The following is a 19,118-nucleotide window of genomic DNA, read 5'->3' as shown; positions in this document are numbered from 1 at the left end:
TTCTATTCTCAGCAATAATGCAATAAATACTCTTGTAAAGCAATCATTTCCAAAATGTACAAGTGATTCTCAGAAGTTAAATTGTCAGTCAAGGAGTGTGGGCATTTGTCACTTTGATAGATTCAGTCAAATTGCCCTGCATGGATGCTGCTTCAGTCTATACCGCCAGCAGCCTTGTATGGGAACCTTTCCTGACATTCTGGCAAACACACTGTGTTATCAAACTTCTCGACTGGTGCCAATCTGATAGGTGAATGATTGTACCACTCTGTGGTTTTAATTTGCATTTATCTTATTATGAGAAAGGTTAAGCAAGCTTTTATTGGATTAAGACTTTCTTGCATTTATTTTCATCATTGTGAGCTTTGTGTTCAGATCTTTCATCCATTTTTATATTGTGTTTGTGGTCTCTTTATTATTGCCTTACAGGAGACTTGACGGTATGAAATAAACACAAAATTAGCACTTCATCTGTGATATTGGCTGTGATTTCTTCCCAGTTTGCTGTCTGTACTTTGATTTTGTATTTACTGTATTTTTCTCCTCAGAATTCTGTTTCAGAAAGTTAAATTTATCAATATTTCTTTCCTCTTCTCCTAAGTTTTATGGTTTCATGTTTTAAGATGCAGATCTTTGATTCCCCTGACATTTTAGTGGAAGGAGACAGGGATGCAACCGCAACGTGTCTTCAGATATATTTTCCGGTTATGCCAACTTCATTTATCAAATAGTCTATCTTCTCCAGAAACGAAATAAAATGCCAACTTTAGAATACACCAACGTCCCCTGTGAAGTTGGATGTATTTCTGTACTGAATGCCTCTGGCCCTTGGCTTTGGCTATGTACATACAGGCTCTCTGTCCCCCCAGACGGAGCCTCCTGAAAGGCAGGATCTCAGGCTGAGATTTCATTGTGCTTTTTCCTTATGAGCTGAGCACTTAGCCTGTCACTGTGACATGCTCACTGGCAGAGGACGTGGGCTTCTCGGGTCAGAGACTTATGCCACAGAAAAGAGCAAGACCTGCTTCTGTCCCTCACCACCCCCCCAAGCACCATGGGGGTGATATGGAGAGTCCCAGTGGATGTCCCTGCAGCGGGGGCTAGGCTGTCACAGCTGGTTCACCGGGCTTGGGAAATCCACCTCTTTTGTAGCAGGAAATAAGCAAGCCTGCTCTTTGTCCTGGAGGGAGCCATCCATCACCTTATCTCTTAGGGTGACTGCTGCAAATGCAGTCCCTGGAAATGGCTTGAGTAAAGGGGAGCCAGGGACCTGCACATCTCACTTAGCCAGCAAGAGGTATGGGGACCAGAGACACCTGTGGGAGGCTGTCCCTCCCGGCAGGCACAGCTGGGGGGCTGCTGTGGGTTTGCATTTTGGTGCCAACAGGACCACACAGACTTTAGCTCAAAGTAGTTGCTTAAGACATTGATAAATTTGATAGAATCAAATATCTTATTGGGTTACTATGAGTTTATCACAAGATAACGTAACTGCGAACCATCTATTAGTATTCCCTATGAAGCAGATAGTTCTTCCTACTGTAGACCTTCAGGATCGGTTGTCTAAAATATTAGCTTTAAAAAAATTTAACCTAAAAATAGTCTAAATAGAATTACTAATGTTTGACTAGTTAAAACCAATTTCCATGAAATGAAAGTTAGAGACTTTTTTTTTTTTTAAACAATTTTCATTCCCTGCGGAGTTTTCAGCTTGGGAAGCAAGCACAGGGTTTAAACACACTTAATCTCTTTTAAATGGATGTGCCTTGTTTGTAAAATGGGCACTTTGTTATTATCACTAAAATGTTTTAATTATGCATGGTTATGTTTGAAATTGTAGTCCAATCACGACTGGGAACAGCATCCAGAAAGCAAACTTGGGAAGACAACACGGGTTTTCCCCTCCTATGCGATTAGCTGGAGATTGCAAACAGCACTGAGATGAGAGTAAAGTGAACTTGCTTAAGAATTTAAAGGGAAAAAAAAGAAAAAGAACCAGTGGAAAACAGCAGTGAGACACAGTAGCAAACAGCTTAATTACAGTTAGGAAACATTTTGAAATGAATGACAGGAACTTCAATACCATTAAAAATGGGGTTGTTACTCTAACTGAACATGGAATGCGGACAGATGAGCCATGGACATGTTCCTGTGAGACCAGGTGGAAGGTCTTTGATGGCTCAGGATCACCTGCAAATCAATTTAAATGTTAACTGCTCAACACCTCACATCAAGAAAAGAAAAGAAAATAAAAAGCCATTTAGAACAAGATTAATGTTAAAGTTGCCTCAATTTACCTTTTACTTGCTCTCATGTATCCTCTTTCTTTCTTCTAATTGCAAACAGAATTTTTTGGTTTTTGCGGTACGCGGGCCTCTCACTGTTGTGGCCTCTCCCGTGGCGGAGCGCAGGCTCCGGACGCGCAGGCTCAGCGGCCACGGCTCACGGGCCCAGCCGCTCCGCGGCACGTGGGATCCTCCCGGACCGGGGCACGAACCCGCGTCCCCCGCATCGGCCGGCGGACTCTCAACCACTGCGCCACCAGGGAAGCCCTGCAAACAGAATTTTAACCAGAAGATAGTTCCATGTAACCAAGATGAAGTTCAGCTTTTGTTTTCTTATTATATCTTCATATCACCTTTTCCTGGAATTTTCCTAAATGTTATCTAATGTGATATGAGATGCTTTGTGAAACTTCCTGGGCTTAAAGATGAAAATCACTTTCTCTACCATATATTATTAATTAGAAGAGGTTAAAATAGCAACATTAGGAACCAAAATACAGCATTAAGAAAATTAAGAAAACTGCCAGATGACGGTTGTAATAACATATAACAATTTTTGTTTCCAAATTATATGGGACAATATTGTAACGAAAGAAATTTCTCAAACATAAATCATTTATTATTTAGACAGAAAACCAAAGGGGCAAAAACCTATGTTCTAGATAATTCCTAAAATGTTTGATGCTTAAACGAATACTTAACATATGTTTAATAATTTGATATTTCCTGATTTTCATATTTTAAATAGAGAAAGATATAAATTCACCTGCATAATAAAGGATAACCCTACTTTTCTATCATTCTATAACTGAAAAATAATGTAACTTTAAACAATGTTGCTCATTGACAATCTGCATATTAATTTCCTTTTAAACTGATACCATGAGGGATAGGGTTACCATTTTGAAACTGGAATCCACTTTTAGTGTGTAGAAGTTTAAAAATCAGGGACACATTTGCCAAAATAAAAACAGAATAATACAGTCTCAAAATACCAATATATTTCATTTTCTGTGCGCTGTTTAACAGCAGTGAAAAATATGGCTTTTTAATCCTTACTACTAACTACCTAAAAAGACATTCTTATAGTATCAAATGTCATTTCAAGAAATTTTCAATACGTAATTCTAATTTTTTTTCTCTCCTCTAGCAAGACGATAGGCTGACATTTTAATGAAGACTACTAACTACCTAAAAAGACATTCTTATAGTATCAAATGTCATTTCAAGAAATTTTCAATACGTAAATTTTTTTTCTCTCCTCTAGCAAGACGATAGGCTGACATTTTAATGAAGAACTAGCAAACGTGAAAATGCAGGCTGATGTGTGCACTCCCAGCAGGGATTCTTAGAATGTGTTTATCTGAACTGAAATCTCCATTTAACATTTAACAGTCAGTGGGGAATGGCGATAGTGGCATCTGCTTTAATTTCACAAGTTGTTGCTCTAATTATTTTCTTGTAAACCTCAGGAATCCCTCTTGCCTCAAGTTACTTCCGTTTAGTTAATATCATTTGTGGTCTAAGTGTGTTAAACAAGGCAAAAAGTAGCATACACATATAAATTGCTCATCATTCTTAAACATTGTATGTGGGTTCATAGTTCAGGTTACTCAAGATAACCCAGAACGCGAATTAAAGATCTAGCTGGATGCTCACTTGGGTCAGAATCATATGTTTATAATATTGGCATTATGGGAGAATGATGTATTTTATTATATTACATTGATACCTATTATAATAATATATTAATATGTTATTCATTATTATAATATGGTTATAACTATAACTATCATAATTATAATAATATATATTACATTATTTGATTTGATACAGATTGGTGGGAATCAAATGCTGTAACATGTAAATACACTGATAAACCACTCTAATTAGTTGTTATTATTATTATTACTATTTTTTTTTTTTCTCTTTCATCCAGGATAAAGGTACCTGAAGAACAAATCTGGGGACTTCCCTGGTGGCACAGTGGTTTAGAATCTGCTTGCCACTGCAGGGGACACGGGTTCGATCCCCGGTCCAGGAAGATCCCACATGCCGCCGAGCGACTAAGCCCATGCGCCACAACTAATAATCCTGTGCTCTAGAGCCCACGTGCCACAACTACTGAGCCTGTGTGCCACAACTACTGAAACCAGCGTGCCTAGAGCCCGTGCTCCGCAACATGAGAAGCCACCGCGATGAGACGCCTGGGCGCTGCAACGAAGAGTAGCCCCCACTCGCCACAACTAGAGAAAGCCCGCGCGCAGCAACGAAGACCCAACGTAGCCCAAAAAAAAAAAAAAAAGAACAAATTTAGTAGCAAAGAAATCCCATCTTCTGATCCCTTCACCTTATTTGGGTAACTTAGCTCAAATACCATCACTAACTTGACTATCTCTGTCATTGGCATTGCCTAAAAACTGAGACTAGAGCAATTACGAAAGATGGTATAATTTATACATTTAGCTTTGATAAATAAGCCATGAGTTCTTATGTTCAAATTAATCAAAAAGATAGCCACGGTTGACACTTCACTGCTATTTGTCATTTATAGCTTTTAAAATGTTGTTATTTATAGTTTTTAAAATATATTTTCTTTCCTCCATACTTTTTCAAATTTTACTTTTCACTATCTCTCAAGATGACTTTGGCTTATTCTAAAAAAAAAAAAAAAAAAAGGAAAAAATTGAGACTGATAGGTCAGTTTAGTGGAGAAAAACAACCAAAAGTTTGTATCCCTATTGTAACCCTTAGGTTTGCTCCAGGAAATGTTCGAGAATAATCTTGTTTAAATTCTTGTTTTTAAATTGTTGGCTAAGTAGTTTTCTAAAATCTTAAATGGACATTGGTATACATTTTTTATACAATAGCTGTTCTTGGTAACTAGAGATGCAAATTGAGATTTAAAGACTATTAGAAAAATGTGACCATGTTAGCTTGATACCCAATCCAAAAAAAAAAAAAAATTCTTAAACTTACTAATATGCTCGTCCCTCATTTGTCATCTGACTTTGCCCTTAGTTCACTTGTTGATATTTCTTTGTTTTATCGTAAATAGTTTCTATTGATTTATTTAAAGATTTGTGCAGAGCAAGTGTAGGTGAGGTTGCAACCAGCTTTCTACAAAAGCAGGCACCACTCTGGCTGTGACAACTCGCTCGGGAGCCGGTCCTGCCTTGGGAAGAAGCATTGCCAGTTGGTGGCAGCATTCACAAGAGCGGGTCACATTTCCTCTCTTATCTTTAGGTTGGATTTCAAAACAACTCTAGAAAACAGACTGAAAGGCAAGCCTAGAAACAGCACGTGAACGACTGCAGAAAAGTGGAAGGTTTCTGACTACAGCCCAAAACACCAGAGCATGTGGCAAAAAGCGGGGCAGCCGTGTCCTATTTGTGTCCTGAGCAGTTTGCAGAAACAGGGCGAAAGCTTGTTCCCAGAACTAACATTGGGATCAATGAACTCGGCTTGATCTTTCCCCTTCCTTAACATTTGCGCTCTGTTCAAGGGCACTCCCAGCGGGCCTCACTGCTCACCCCCGCTCCCTGCCCAGAAAATATGGCTGTGTCATTTTAAAGCCCCCCCCCCCCGCTTTTTTTAATGTCATCTGCTCATGAACTACACATTGAGAAGCAGACACTTTTGTTCTGCTCTGACAGGAAAAAACAAACACAATAAACAACGTTTTAACTCTGCATCCAGAACATTGCAAAGCATCAATTTAGTCAAGCAAAATATGAGTATATTGTATTTCAGGGCCAAGAATTCCAAGGAAGAGGGATGTTTTAAGAAGGAACAGGTTTTTGGTTGGTTTGTTTGTTTGTTTAATGATTCAGTAATTGTATATAGCCATTAATGTGAAATTTTTATTTCAATCATGGAAAGTCTTTAGGGAAAAAAAATGTTCTGTTTGGTTTTGTTTTTAATCTAGAAATACAGTCTCAAAATTTAAACACAACAAAATTCAGGGGTTAATGAATAAGAATTTTAAGTCACTGAGAGCAGTCACTATGTAATTGGTTGTTTATGTGTTACTATTTCTTCAACACAATTCTATTTAAAATGAAATGAAATGTTTTCAATATTGGATTAGCTATCCTGGTGCCTACGACATAAATGAGCATTTTTCTAAACAGTATTAATTCAATTCATACACTTTTCAGAATAATTCTTAAGTGTTAGTTTCCTCTAGCATATATGTGCATGAGAAATCATTTATTTTAGAAAATCCCTCATCCCCAAATGAATATTTAAGGAAAGGACTATTTAAAATATATCAGGCTTTTTAATGAGCGAAAGAAATACTGAAGTGGAAAGCCTTTACAACTTCCGAGAAACCATACAAGCTATGAACCAATCCTGCTTTTTCAAACATTTGCAAAGCCACCCGTTGAGAGTGAATGATCCAAACAGCAGTTACATTCCTTCATGTAAATCATTCTGTTGCACAGCACTGGAATGTTACAAAATCCTTGTGAAATTTCAGTTGAAACATATTAGCAAATATATTTGTGAGAGAAAAAAACTAGCTGCTAAAGTGTAGGAAGTCCCCATATGAATCCTAGATGAGGAAAAGTCTGTCCTCAGGGTTCATTCATCACAGAAAGGGAAATGTATTAAATAAGCAACTGTTATACATTATTTAACACAGCAAAATTGATGAAATGTTGCCACTCTTTTTAAAGACTACAGTGTACACCTCTGATGTTAAAATCTCTATTCCTAAAATACATTTTATTTATTTTATTTTATTATTTATTTATTTATTTTTACACTGTATTTTACACTGTATTTCTTAATTTTATTTTATTTTTTTAACATCTTTATTGGAGTATAATTGCTTTACAATGGTGTGTTAGTTTCTGCTTTATAACAAAGTGAATCAGCTGTACGTATACATATGTCCCCACATCCCCTCCCTCTTGCGTCTCCCTCCCACCCTCCCTATCCCAACCCTCTAGGTGGTCACATAGCACCGAGCTGATCTCCCTGTGCTATGTGGCTAAAATACATTTTAAAACTGGTCATATAATATTCCACTTAGTGATCTGCTTACTCAGTTAGATAAGAGTTCATCCAGACCAAAAATACTGTCAAACAGCTACAGGGTTAAGAATTTAAAAAACCAAAAAAACCAAAAAAACCCTCTCATGTTATCTACTTTTCTCCTGCTGCAGATGCTTCCTTATATGAAACAGAGAAGAAAATTAATGATGGTCACTATTATTGTTACTGTTATTTGTGTTATGGATTTATGATACGTTTTTAATGTCTACACTTTTGTGAAATTGACTACTTTACGAAAGGTAATTAAATTATTCCAGAAAGGACTTTTGGTTTTAGTAAAAGAATCCTTGTGTAAGATTCTATGTTAACAAACAAAACAAAACAACAAAACCAACCAAACACAAATCCCTCCTTGTTTAAAGATATGGCCATTTTGCTATCCATGAAAGGAAAGAGAATTTCCGATGAAAGCTTTCGGACCATGAGAAAAAATTTCATCCAGGCTCTTGCTGGCAACAGGCCACACAGCAGCACCCAGCCCTGCGCGGAGAGCAGGTTGGCAGATGTTATTTAGCTGACTTTTGCTGGAAAAGTATGGGAGAGCAGTTGGAAAATCACAAGGTGTCACACAAGCTTTAAATAAATAAATAGCTTATTTGGCAATGGGAAGGGAGAAAGACAAGGAGTTCCTTCGTTGAGAAAGAAGACAGGGATGCTTCTAATTACAGAGCTGCTTTCTGCTGGTTTCATGGACTGACTTCTTAATGAGAATGGAAACTGTGCTCCCACACTTGTAGTGAGAGGTTCTAGGACCTCAGAATGACAAGTAGTTTTGCTGTAGCTTTGTGATCTTATAGTATGAGAACGCCACTGAGAGAGGAGATCACTCTTCACCCTGCCTTGTCTGCCCCTGATCAGTGACTGAGGCAGTACTGCATGGGGAAAGTGTCAACTGCCAAAGGAGAGCTTCTGACACCTTTACTTGAAATTGGCATTGAACATCGTAATCGCTCTCAGGGGAAAAAAACAAACAAATCCAAGATGGACTTGTTAACATCTGAAGGGCACAGCAAAGAAGTATTCAATGAATATCTGAAAACTTAATTTTGTATGAAAAGTCAAAATCAAAAAGAAAAGATATTTTCTCAGAAGAAATTATCATGGAATGATGCTGAAAGCAGGTTGCCCCACGATCATACTATGCCCGTTAGGGTTACTGAACATACAGGCAGCGCTGCTTACTGTAAATCATCACAAAGCCAATAAAATTGGGCCACATTTTCTTCAAGCTCCCAGATAAGAACCCCTTCATCTCTCTCTTTTTTTGTTTTTTTGGGGTTTTTTTGAGTTCCCAAGAATTTTATTTTTCAAAGAGTCAAGGAAGAAGAAAACGTGAATGGATATTAACTACTTAGCAGATCGCTAGGCGACATGCTACCATAAAAGGGGCAGCAAGATCTAAAAAGAATAAAAAACCGAAGCACAATGTCCATAAGGGTGGTGCCCCCAACACATACACAATCACACACACACACACAAATGTATATACACACCCATGCCCACACATGGAAATACACATGCACACTTAAAAGGGCACTCCCCGAGGTATTACTTTTTAAAGCATGGTTTAAAATGAAGGATCGACTTTACAGACACCTCTTTGAGGCAAATTCTATGATGAGTTTTGTGTCATTGATTATTCTTATGTTTGTTACTCATCAATAATCATAATGTGTATACACAACAAACAAAACTACTATGATCTTTCTGTAAGTAGGGATCTCTTGGCCCATAAAATTAAGTAGCAGAATTTTTAGGTCACAGTTTTACAAACAGGTTAAAATATATATCACCCTTTCAAATATTACAATCTTGTTATTTTTCTTAGATTTGAGACTTTATTACATTTAAAATAAAGACTTTTATAAAGTACAGAGGACATTCAAAGGCAAGCTTCCAGGACTTAATAAAAAATAACCAACATTATTGTTCCAAATCATTTCGTGAAGACACACAATTGAAAAAAACAAAAAACGAAAAAACAAAGACAAGGGCTTGCTTTTAGCCTTCTTGGTTTCTGCAGGATCCGGAGCCTGCTCTGATCTGAACTCGGGGACTCCCACCCTCACCAGTAGCCCTCACTGTCATTTAGGAGACGCGATTGTATGGTGGGTCCTTATTTGTGATCGACTTTGAAAGTCACAGAAGGCACACAGATGTAAACATTCGAAGCATCCATGGGCGCCTTCCACGCGGCGGCCGCTGCCGGCTAAGGGCGCGCGGGTCTGGAACCGCCCACTCCCGCGCCTCCGCGCGTGGGGCGGAGGGTCTAGCAGGAGGAGGGCACCCGCCGCGGGGACCCGGCTCACAGGGCTGTGTGCTCGCTGGAGCGCGCCCTCTTCCCGGCACTAAGGAAACTGCAGTTTTCTACGCCTGCTCGTCCTCCTTCTCTTTCTCCTATTACATCCAACAGACGATTTCAACTTCCCGAGATCCTGACAAGTGAATGGCGCTGATGACGCCCCGGAAAGAGCCCCGACCCGGTGCGAGGGAAGGGCGCCCCTGAGCGGGTGGGACCCCGGGAGCACCCCGGTTCTCCTTCCAGGAAGGGGCACGAAACTGCTATGGATCCAGAGCTCACTGGTGCCTAACGTGATGCTCGTAAACAAGCCGCGGGCCGGGCACCCGGGAACCACCCAGGCGCAAACCCGCCCAGCCGGGCGGGCGCGCGTCCACCCCAAGCCGGGGCGCCGGATCCGCAAGCCAAAGTGTGTGCTGGGGGGGGGGATCCGAGAGGGCGGCCAAGTTCACTGCCCCTATCTTGGCCCCCGCTAGTGGGGCGGCGGCGAGGCGATGCGGGGCCCGAGTGCGGTGCCACCGTCCCCTCCCACGCACCGAACCCTGGCAGGCAGTGTCGGCCCTTGATCTTCGCCGGCCCCCGCCCCCTGCAGTCCCAATTCCTCCCCCCCGGCCCACCCCAGTCCCCTCCCCGGCGGAAGCTCCCAGCCCAATTAATTGAGTCAAAGGCGGGAGGGCAGGGCCCTCCGCGCGGCGGCCGCCGGCCCCCGCCCCTCCCGCGCGCCCCTTTTCCCGCCCTGGGTGGCATCTCCTCCGCCGGCATCCACAACGAGCCTCTGATTAATGAGGCCCGGGCCGGCCCCCACCCGACCCGGGCCCTGGCCTCCGCGGGAGGGGGAGGGGACGGCGGGAAACGCGGCCCCGGGAGAAAGGGGGGCGGGGCGGCCCGCGCGGGCCGCCCCGCCCCCCTCAGCGCCCCGCGCCTATTGGCCGCGCGAGCCGTCCGTCGGGGAGCGCGGCGCCAATGCGGGCGGCGGGGCGGGGCGGGCCGCGCCGTGTGTGCCTGCGTAACGCCGAGTCACATGTTGTTTTGCTCTTCTTAGTTCAGTCACTCGGTGCGCGATGTGTTACTCACTGTGCGGCGGGGACCGCGACGAGCCCGGGTCGCCGTTGGCAGCACCAGCAGCAGCAGCCCCGGCGGCGGCGGCGGCGGCGCGGACCCCGAGTACCGGGGCACACCCCGGCACCCCGGAGCGCGGCGCGGCGGAGGGACCCGTGCGGCCGGGCGCGCCTTAGGCTCGGCCCCGAGGCTCGGGGACCCCCGACTCTCGGCCCAGCCCGCGAGCCCCAGGCGCCGCCCGAGAGCCCGGGAGGCAGCGGCCGCCGCCGCCGCCCGCGCCGGGCGTCCTCTGGGGCCCCGGAGCGCGGAGGGCGCTGCGCCACCGCGCGGTGCCGGCCCCCCGCCCTCCCCCCGGCGGGCCTCCCCGAACCTTCCCCACCTCCTGGGCCCGAGGGACGCGGGCTCCGGCGGGCGAGCAGGGGGGAGGGAGCCGCCCGCGCCCCCTCCGCTCCCCCCGGCCCCTCCACGCCGGGCCGGGCGGCGCGGCCTGAAGCGCCGGTGATGGCGAGCCCGCCGATGAACGGGCGCCCCGGGCCGGCGGGCGGCGACGGCCCCAACCTCAACCTCAACCACAATAACAACAACAACAACAGCGGCGTGCGCAAGTGCGGCTACCTGCGCAAGCAGAAGCACGGCCACAAGCGCTTCTTCGTGCTGCGCGGACCCGGAGCGGGCGGCGACGAGGCGGCGGCGGCGGCGACAGCGGGCGGGGGGCCGGCGCCGCAGCCGCCGCGGCTCGAGTACTACGAGAGCGAGAAGAAGTGGCGGAGCAAAGCGGGCGCCCCGAAGCGGGTCATCGCGCTCGACTGCTGCCTGAACATCAACAAGCGCGCCGACGCCAAGCACAAGTACCTGATCGCCCTCTACACCAAGGACGAGTACTTTGCGGTGGCGGCCGAGAACGAGCAGGAGCAGGAGGGCTGGTACCGCGCGCTCACCGAGCTGGTCAGCGAGGGCCGGGCGAGCGCCGGCGACGCGCCCCCCGCCGCCGCCGCCCCCGCCGCGTCCTGCAGCGCCTCCCTGCCCGGCGCCCTGGGCGGCTCGGCCGGCGCCGCCGCCGCCGATGACAGCTACGGGCTGGTGGCGCCCGCCACGGCCGCCTACCGTGAGGTGTGGCAGGTGAACCTGAAGCCCAAGGGCCTGGGCCAGAGCAAGAACCTGACGGGCGTGTACCGCCTGTGCCTGTCGGCGCGCACTATTGGCTTCGTGAAGCTCAATTGCGAGCAGCCGTCGGTGACGCTGCAGCTCATGAACATCCGCCGCTGCGGCCACTCGGACAGCTTCTTCTTCATCGAGGTGGGCCGCTCGGCCGTCACGGGCCCCGGTGAGCTGTGGATGCAGGCAGACGACTCGGTGGTGGCGCAGAACATCCACGAGACCATCCTGGAGGCCATGAAGGCGCTCAAGGAGCTCTTCGAGTTCCGGCCGCGCAGCAAGAGCCAGTCGTCCGGCTCGTCGGCCACGCACCCCATCAGCGTCCCCGGCGCGCGTCGCCACCACCACCTGGTCAACCTGCCCCCCAGCCAGACGGGCCTGGTGCGCCGCTCGCGCACCGACAGCTTGGCCGCCACACCGCCGGCCGCCAAGTGCAGCTCGTGCCGGGTGCGCACGGCCAGCGAGGGCGATGGCGGCGTGGCGGCAGGGGCCGGGGCGGCGGGCGGCAGGCCGGTGTCGGTGGCGGGGAGCCCCCTGAGCCCGGGGCCGGTGCGCGCGCCCCTGAGCCGCTCGCACACCCTGAGCGGCGGCTGCGGCGGCCGCGCGAGCAAGGTGACGCTGGCGCCGGCAGGGGGCGCCCTGCAGCACAGCCGCTCCATGTCCATGCCCGTGGCGCACTCGCCTCCGGCGGCCGCCACCAGCCCCGGCAGCCTGTCGTCCAGCAGCGGGCACGGCTCGGGCTCCTACCCGCCGCCCCCGGGCCCGCACCCGCACCTGCAGCACCCTCTGCACCCCCAGCGACCCTCCAGCGGCAGCGCCTCGGCCTCGGGCTCCCCCAGCGACCCTGGTTTCATGTCCCTGGACGAGTACGGCTCGAGCCCCGGGGACCTGAGAGCCTTCTGCAGTCTCAGGAGCAACACGCCCGAGTCCATCGCCGAGACGCCCCCGGCCAGGGACGGCAGCGGGGGCGAGCTGTACGGGTACATGACCATGGACCGGCCCCTGAGCCACTGCGGCCGACCCTACCGCAGAGTCTCCGGGGACGGGGCCCAGGACTTGGACAGGGGGCTGAGAAAGAGGACCTACTCCCTGACCACGCCTGCCCGGCAGCGGCCAGTGCCCCAGCCCTCCTCCGCGTCCCTGGATGAATACACCCTCATGCGGGCCACCTTCTCCGGCAGCTCTGGCCGCCTCTGTCCGTCGTGCCCCGCGTCCTCCCCTAAAGTGGCCTACCACCCCTACCCCGAGGACTACGGCGACATCGAGATCGGGTCGCACAGGAGCTCCAGCAGTAACCTGGGCACGGACGACGGCTACATGCCCATGACCCCCGGCGTGGCCCTCGTGGGCGGCGGGAGCTGCAAGAGCGACGACTACATGCCCATGAGCCCCACCAGCGTGTCCGCCCCCAAGCAGATCTTGCAGCCGCGCGCCGCCGTCGCGGCCTTGCCCCCCGCGGGGGCCGCGGGGCCCACGCCCGCCTCTGCCGCCAGCAGGGCCTTCCCGGGGAGCGGGGGCGGCTACAAGACCAGCTCCCCGGCCGAGAGCTCCCCCGAGGACAGCGGGTACATGCGCATGTGGTGCGGCGGCTCCAAGCTGTCCGTGGAGAGCGCCGCCGACGGCAGGCTGCTTCCCAACGGGGACTACCTCAACATGTCCCCCGGCGACGCGGGCGCCTCGGGCACCCCGCCCGACTTCTTCTCGGCCGCCCTGCACGGCGGCGGCGGCGGCGGCGGCGGCGGGGAGATGCCCCGGGGCGTCCCCGGCTACTGCTACAGCTCCCTGCCGCGCTCCTACAAGGCCCCCTACACCTGCGGCGGGGACAACGAGCAGTACGTGCTCATGAGCTCCCCCGTGGGGCGCATCCTGGAGGAGGAGCGGCTGGAGTCGACGGCCGGCCCGGCGTCCACGCAGCCAGCCGACGCCTTCGCGGCCGGGGCAGGGGGCGGCGGCGGCCACCCGCAGCCACCCCACCCGGCGGCGCCTTCGCCCGGGAGGCCCGGGGGCAGCGGCAGCGGCCGCCTGGAGGGCTTCCTGGGCCAGCGCTGCCGGGCCGCGCGGCCCACGCGCCTGTCCCTGGAGGGGCTGCAGACCCTGCCCCGCATGCACGAGTACCCCCTGCCGCCCGAGCCCAAGAGCCCGGGCGAGTACATCAACATCGACTTCGGCGAGGCGGGCGCGCGCCTGTCGCCGCCCGCGCCCCCGCTGCTGGCCTCGGCCGCCTCGTCGTCGTCGCTGCTGTCCGCCGGCAGCCCGGCCTCGTCGCTGGGCTCGGGCACCCCGGGCACGAGCGGCGATAGCCGGCAGCGCTCCCCGCTCTCCGACTACATGAACCTCGACTTCAGCTCGCCCAAGTCACCCCAGCCGGGCGGCCAGGCCGGGGACCCCGTGGGCTCCCTGGACGCCCTCCTGTCCCCCGAGGCCTCCGCGTACCCGCCGCTGCCCCCGCGCCCCGCAGCCCCCGCCTCGGCCCTGCAGCCGCCGCCGCCGCCCCCGCCCGGAGAGCTTTACCGCCTGCCTCCGGCGCCGCCCTCCCAGGGCCCTGGCGCGGCCTCCTCTCCGTCCTCGGGGGCGGGCGAGAGCGGCGACTACACCGAGATGGCCTTCGGCGTGGCTGCCACGCCGCCGCAACCGATCGCCGCGCCCCCGAAGCCCGACGGGGCCCGCGTGAGCAGCCCCGTGTCCGGCCTGAAGAGGCTGAGCCTCATGGACCAGGTGTCGGGGGTCGAGGCCTTCCTGCAGGCCAGCCAGCCCCCGGACCCGCACCGCGGGGCCAAGGTCATCCGCGCGGACCCGCAAGGGGGCCGCCGGCGCCACAGCTCGGAGACCTTCTCCTCGACCACCACTGTGACCCCCGTGTCCCCGTCCTTCGCCCACAACCCCAAGCGCCACAACTCGGCCTCGGTGGAGAACGTGTCTCTCAGGAAAAGCGGCGAAGGGGGCGGCGGCAGCGTCCTGGGTGGCGGCGACGAGCCCCCCACGTCCCCCCGCCAGTTGCCGCCGCCGCTTCCCCCGCAGGCGCGGCCCTGGACGCCGAGCCAACCCGGGGGCTTGGTGGGCTGCCCCGGGGGCAGTGGCTCGCCGATGCGCCGGGAGACGTCTGCCGGCTTCCAGAACGGCCTCAACTACATCGCCATCGACGTGAGGGACGAGCCGGGGCTGTCGCCGTCCCCGCAGCAGCATCCTCAGACGGGAGACAAGAGCGCCTGGGGCCGGACCCGGAGCCTCGGCGGTCTCATCGGCGCGGTAGGGGCCGGCAGCGCCGGCGGGGTGTGTGTGGGGCCCGGCCCTGGCGCCCTGCCCTCCGCCAGCACCTACGCCAGCCTCGACTTCTTGACGCATCACCTGAAAGAGGCCACGGTCGTGAAAGGTGAGATCCCTGCGCCTGGTGGAAGAAGGGTGGGCACGCGAGGGCATCCGTGGCTAAAGCCTCTTCCCTTCTTTGGTACCTCGACTTAAATGCCAGAGTACGGGCGCAGGGTTCCTGTTCTGTTTCACTTTTGGCCCGATGTCAGCTCTCGAACCCCACGAGACCTTGCCAAGAGCACTCAGGTCATCTTTGAGTTGAATGTAAATCTTCGGACTCGGGAGACTTTTGATTTGTTTTCTTGGGCCGAGCCTCCCCGTCTTCCCATGAACACACCTGGCGGGTGCCCCCAGGTCAGCGCCCCCGGGGGGAGGCAGGCGGCAGAGGGGGTCTTCTCCACTTCTGCCGGGAGGGGACCTGAAGTTCCAGCAGCTCCCAGGCCGCAGCGTTCACCTTTCTCTTTGTTTTCCTGGAGCCGGGCCCGGCTGACTCTCGCTGAGCCTCAGAGTTTATAAAAAACAGGCCCAAGAGTTGTTTAGGCAACGAACATCCATTTTGGTGACTGCTGCAGGAAACAGCGAACCATTTAAAGTTTACACGTAGCCTGTAGGAACTTTAACACCGGAGACGTTCCTTTTCTCCGAACAGGCTGAAATGGTAACGCTGCTTAAACACAGCTCAAAAGCAGTGGTTCTCCAACTTGAGCCCACCTGGGAGTCACCTGGAGAGAGTTTGCTGAGACCCGGACGGCCGGGCTAGGTGCATCCCCGAGATTCCAGTGCAGTGGGTCTGGGATGCGGCTCCCTGTGTGCTTTCCTCAGAAGCCCCCAGGTTGTGCTGGTGCTGCCGTTTTGGGGACCGCGTCTGGGGCCACCTGCCCCAGTTAGACCGCCTGAGTAGGCTTGAGGAACGGCCTGTGGGGGCAGCCCAGGGGCAGTCATGTGAAGCGACCTGTTGGCGGGGCCCAGGCCCCCAGCATTTGTCGGCCGCCCAGGTGATGTGAATCTGGGCTTCAGAGGAGCCAGTGAAAGACGGCCATGCTGGTGTTCTCAGGAGCCATTGGATGGGATGGTGTCCAGTACTGTTCTTTGCAGTCTCATCACAAATCCGAAAGGAGAGAGGTGTGCTTGCCTCGCACCTGCAGGTGCGTCCTGTCTCAGAGGTCCTGACTGTCTCAAACTTTGAACGATGAGGTGCAGGAGAGGTGGGGGGGGAGGGAGGTTCAAGAGAGTTTCTTCTTTAATTTTGTAGCCGCTTCTGTGCCGGGCTGTCAGGAAGATAGAGGCTTTGTGGGAACCGCAAAACAGAGCAGTGAACAGGGCTTAAGATGCTGGCCTGAGGTCAGCAGTCTGCAGGGGTTACAGGGTGACGATTGAGGTAGCTTGGGGAGCCATACACCTCTTTTTCTAAAAGTCAACAGGGCCCTCTAATGCCATCTAAATCCAGCATGTGTTTTCTAGTATCCATGGGATTTGAAGTTATAGCTGTAGAGCGGATACCCTGGAATTTCAATACAGCAGAGGCAATGCTAGCTGTTTTTTTTAATTAAAATTGTGGAACACAAGATAGAAAGAGTCACGGAGAACTATCAGTATGGTGCTTCAGCATCTAATGAAGCCCACTGGAAGTTGTCAGGATGTGTCCCATAAACGATGACACTCAGCGGAAGGTCACTTTGCTTGGAGTTAACTTCAGCCCTACAGGTGCATCTATCTGAAAAATTGCTCGTGTGTCCGTGACTTGAAGGATGATTAGCTGCCGTCCAAGATGCAGACCAGATAAACACACCAGCCTAACTAGACTTGAGTGGAGGAGAAATCTGTACACACAGGAATGGGTATAGGCCATCGTGAACACGAAAGTACATTTTGCTGAAATCTGATGCTAATCAGAAAAGCAGCCTGAGAACACAACACCTCTTACTGCTTCTGGTGGAGTAGGCGGGAAGAACCTGGACTGGATTGAGGAGGGCCCTGGGAGGTGTTTCTTGCAGTCACGGGGCGAATGAGCTGGAGTGTGCACCTCCAGGCCTGAAAGGATTCAAGGCCTTTCCGATAAAGTAGATACTTTCAGAAACGTGATTCACGTCTAATATAATGCCCTTTTCAGATGAGGGAAAATGTTAAACCGCAAGAGATCAGTTTATGAGAGGCCTGATTTGGCCCGTTTTGTTGCAGATTTCCCACCAGTATAAAATTCCTTACAACCTATAGGATTCAGGATTCTGAAATCAAAACAGCAGTTTGTATGTTCGGTGGTGGCTGAACAAAGATGAGAGATTGCCTTGGATTGCTGGGTTGTCCAGAGTCTCTGTGGGCGTTAACGTAAACACTCTTAAGAAGGAAAAAAGACTATTTTTAAGCAAAATGTATAACTACAATTGACACATTGTGCCCAAACCACATTTTTTTTTTTTTTTGGAAAAAAGGACTACATGCTAAATGGATTTCTAGTAAACTCATTTGAGCGCAGAGAACAGTAGGATAGGGAAGGACGGGCATCTCATCTTAATTAACGGGGAAAATAAATTGCGTTTTATGGAGCCAGAAAGCGACGGTCGAGAAACCCAGAGTGAACATCCACTTTTATTGAACTCACTTTCACCCGTAGACATTTGTTTGCGAGGCTTGTGAATGAAAAGTTCACAGGAGGTAAGTGTTCTTTGAGAGCATGATTTATGGAAGGAAGACTTGCAAAGCGTTTCTTTGAAGATAAAATGGAAAATGAACTTCCTGAGTCATCGGGTGTGCTGCCCTGGCTCTCGGAAGGGGCCGTGTTTCCACAACCAGCTCCTTGGGTTCCGCGTGGAAAAACTTCACGAGTTAGGCTGAAGTGGAACCATTCGGGGTCCCTTGGGGCTAGCGTTTGGTATTTGGAGAGGCGGTGACAAAGAGGTAAGGTTCCAGCAGTGTCTGAGGGTTGTTTCCAATAGAATTGGGGATGGCAGTGGGGTTTCAATGGCGGAGCCAATTAAAAAGTTAGTACGCCTTAGATGACGCAGATGTGTGTGTATGTGTTTGTAGGTCCTGCAGAGCAGGTACCGATGTAACTCTAAACTATGCGTCTTACTTGGGAGCAGGGAGAAGGTTACCTACCCTGTGTTTTGTGGGTGTGTATGGGAAAAAATAGAACCAGTCTTTAGCGTACTGTTGTTTGGGAACTGGAAGTATGCTGGTGAACTTACTGTGCTTTAAAACCACTTTTTAAAATGAACTTTATATATTTGGTTGTTAGGGTTATAGCTCAGTGTGTAGCATAAACTGTGCTAGGTTACTATTCCTCTTTAGTGGGGTTTTTGTTCTAAAATTGGCTTATGTGTAGGTACAAGGCAGATTAGATAAGAATTACCCCGAAAGCATCTGTATTTAAATTTGTTCCATAAAAGGACTGTTTATTCACCTCCCACAGCGAAAGAATCAAGGGATGAGAGAGCAACACAGTTGTTTCTGAAGGGGCAGCACAGTCACAAGTCACGTTTAAAAGTATTGTCTGTTGAAGTCTTAAAGCAAGGGACTTGAATATTTTTAGAACTCCCAAGGAGATGACTTGACAAACCACACACGCTTTATTTTTCCTGTCGTGCATGCTTTTCCGCTTTGGTTGGCTAGCTCTTGTCATAATAAGGTAATCTGTGCCCTGTTCCCACCCGTTTCCCAGGAACAGACAACTAAGGTGCTAATGAAAACACACACAGGCTTTCCTGAATGAAAGTCACATGACTTGTTCGAGTTCCTTTATTGAAAGAGAAACCTTTACCAAAATAGTACTTCGGAGAAGGAAGCAGGGTGTATGGAACACTTAACCCAGGAATCAGGAAACCAGGTGTCTCGTTGCTGTTCTTCGTGAGTCATGTGCGAGAGAGGAAAAAGCCATTTAATCCCTCTTTCTCACTTTCTCTGTCTGTAGAATGGGGTCCTTATAACCCTCTCCTCCTGTGCTCAGGGCCCCT

General features: G+C 50.8%; 1 protein-coding gene and 1 long non-coding RNA gene across 7 annotated transcripts in view; one reads left to right on the top strand and one right to left on the bottom strand.

Moving 5' to 3' along the window:
- Positions 1–1,785: 1,785 nt before the first annotated feature.
- LOC129392688 (uncharacterized) lies at positions 1,786–10,942 on the bottom strand. The gene is made up of 3 exons (XR_008619057.1): positions 10,723–10,942; positions 2,298–2,552; positions 1,786–2,190 (listed from the first exon to the last, which is right to left on the bottom strand). It is a non-coding gene; the product is annotated as an uncharacterized lncRNA (long non-coding RNA).
- Positions 10,943–11,138: 196 nt separating this feature from the next.
- The window catches only part of IRS2 (insulin receptor substrate 2), a 29,104-nt gene continuing 21,124 nt past the window's right edge, over positions 11,139–19,118 (top strand). For 4 of the 6 annotated variants that reach the window (XR_003682547.2, XR_003682546.2, XR_003682545.2 and 1 more), the window contains exon 1: positions 11,139–15,232. Coding sequence is in view for 2 of the 6 variants with exons in the window: in XM_028497396.2 (XP_028353197.1) it covers positions 11,209–15,232 (4,024 nt within the window). In the remaining 4 variants the exon portion in view is untranslated. The other 2 variants (XM_024123228.3, XR_008618997.1) reach the window with 2 other exon arrangements.

The sequence above is a fragment of the Physeter macrocephalus genome, chromosome 13 (assembly GCF_002837175.3).
Source record: "Physeter macrocephalus isolate SW-GA chromosome 13, ASM283717v5, whole genome shotgun sequence".
Taxonomy (NCBI): Eukaryota; Metazoa; Chordata; class Mammalia; order Artiodactyla; family Physeteridae; genus Physeter; species Physeter macrocephalus.
This window is presented reverse-complemented; position numbering and strand designations above follow the sequence as displayed.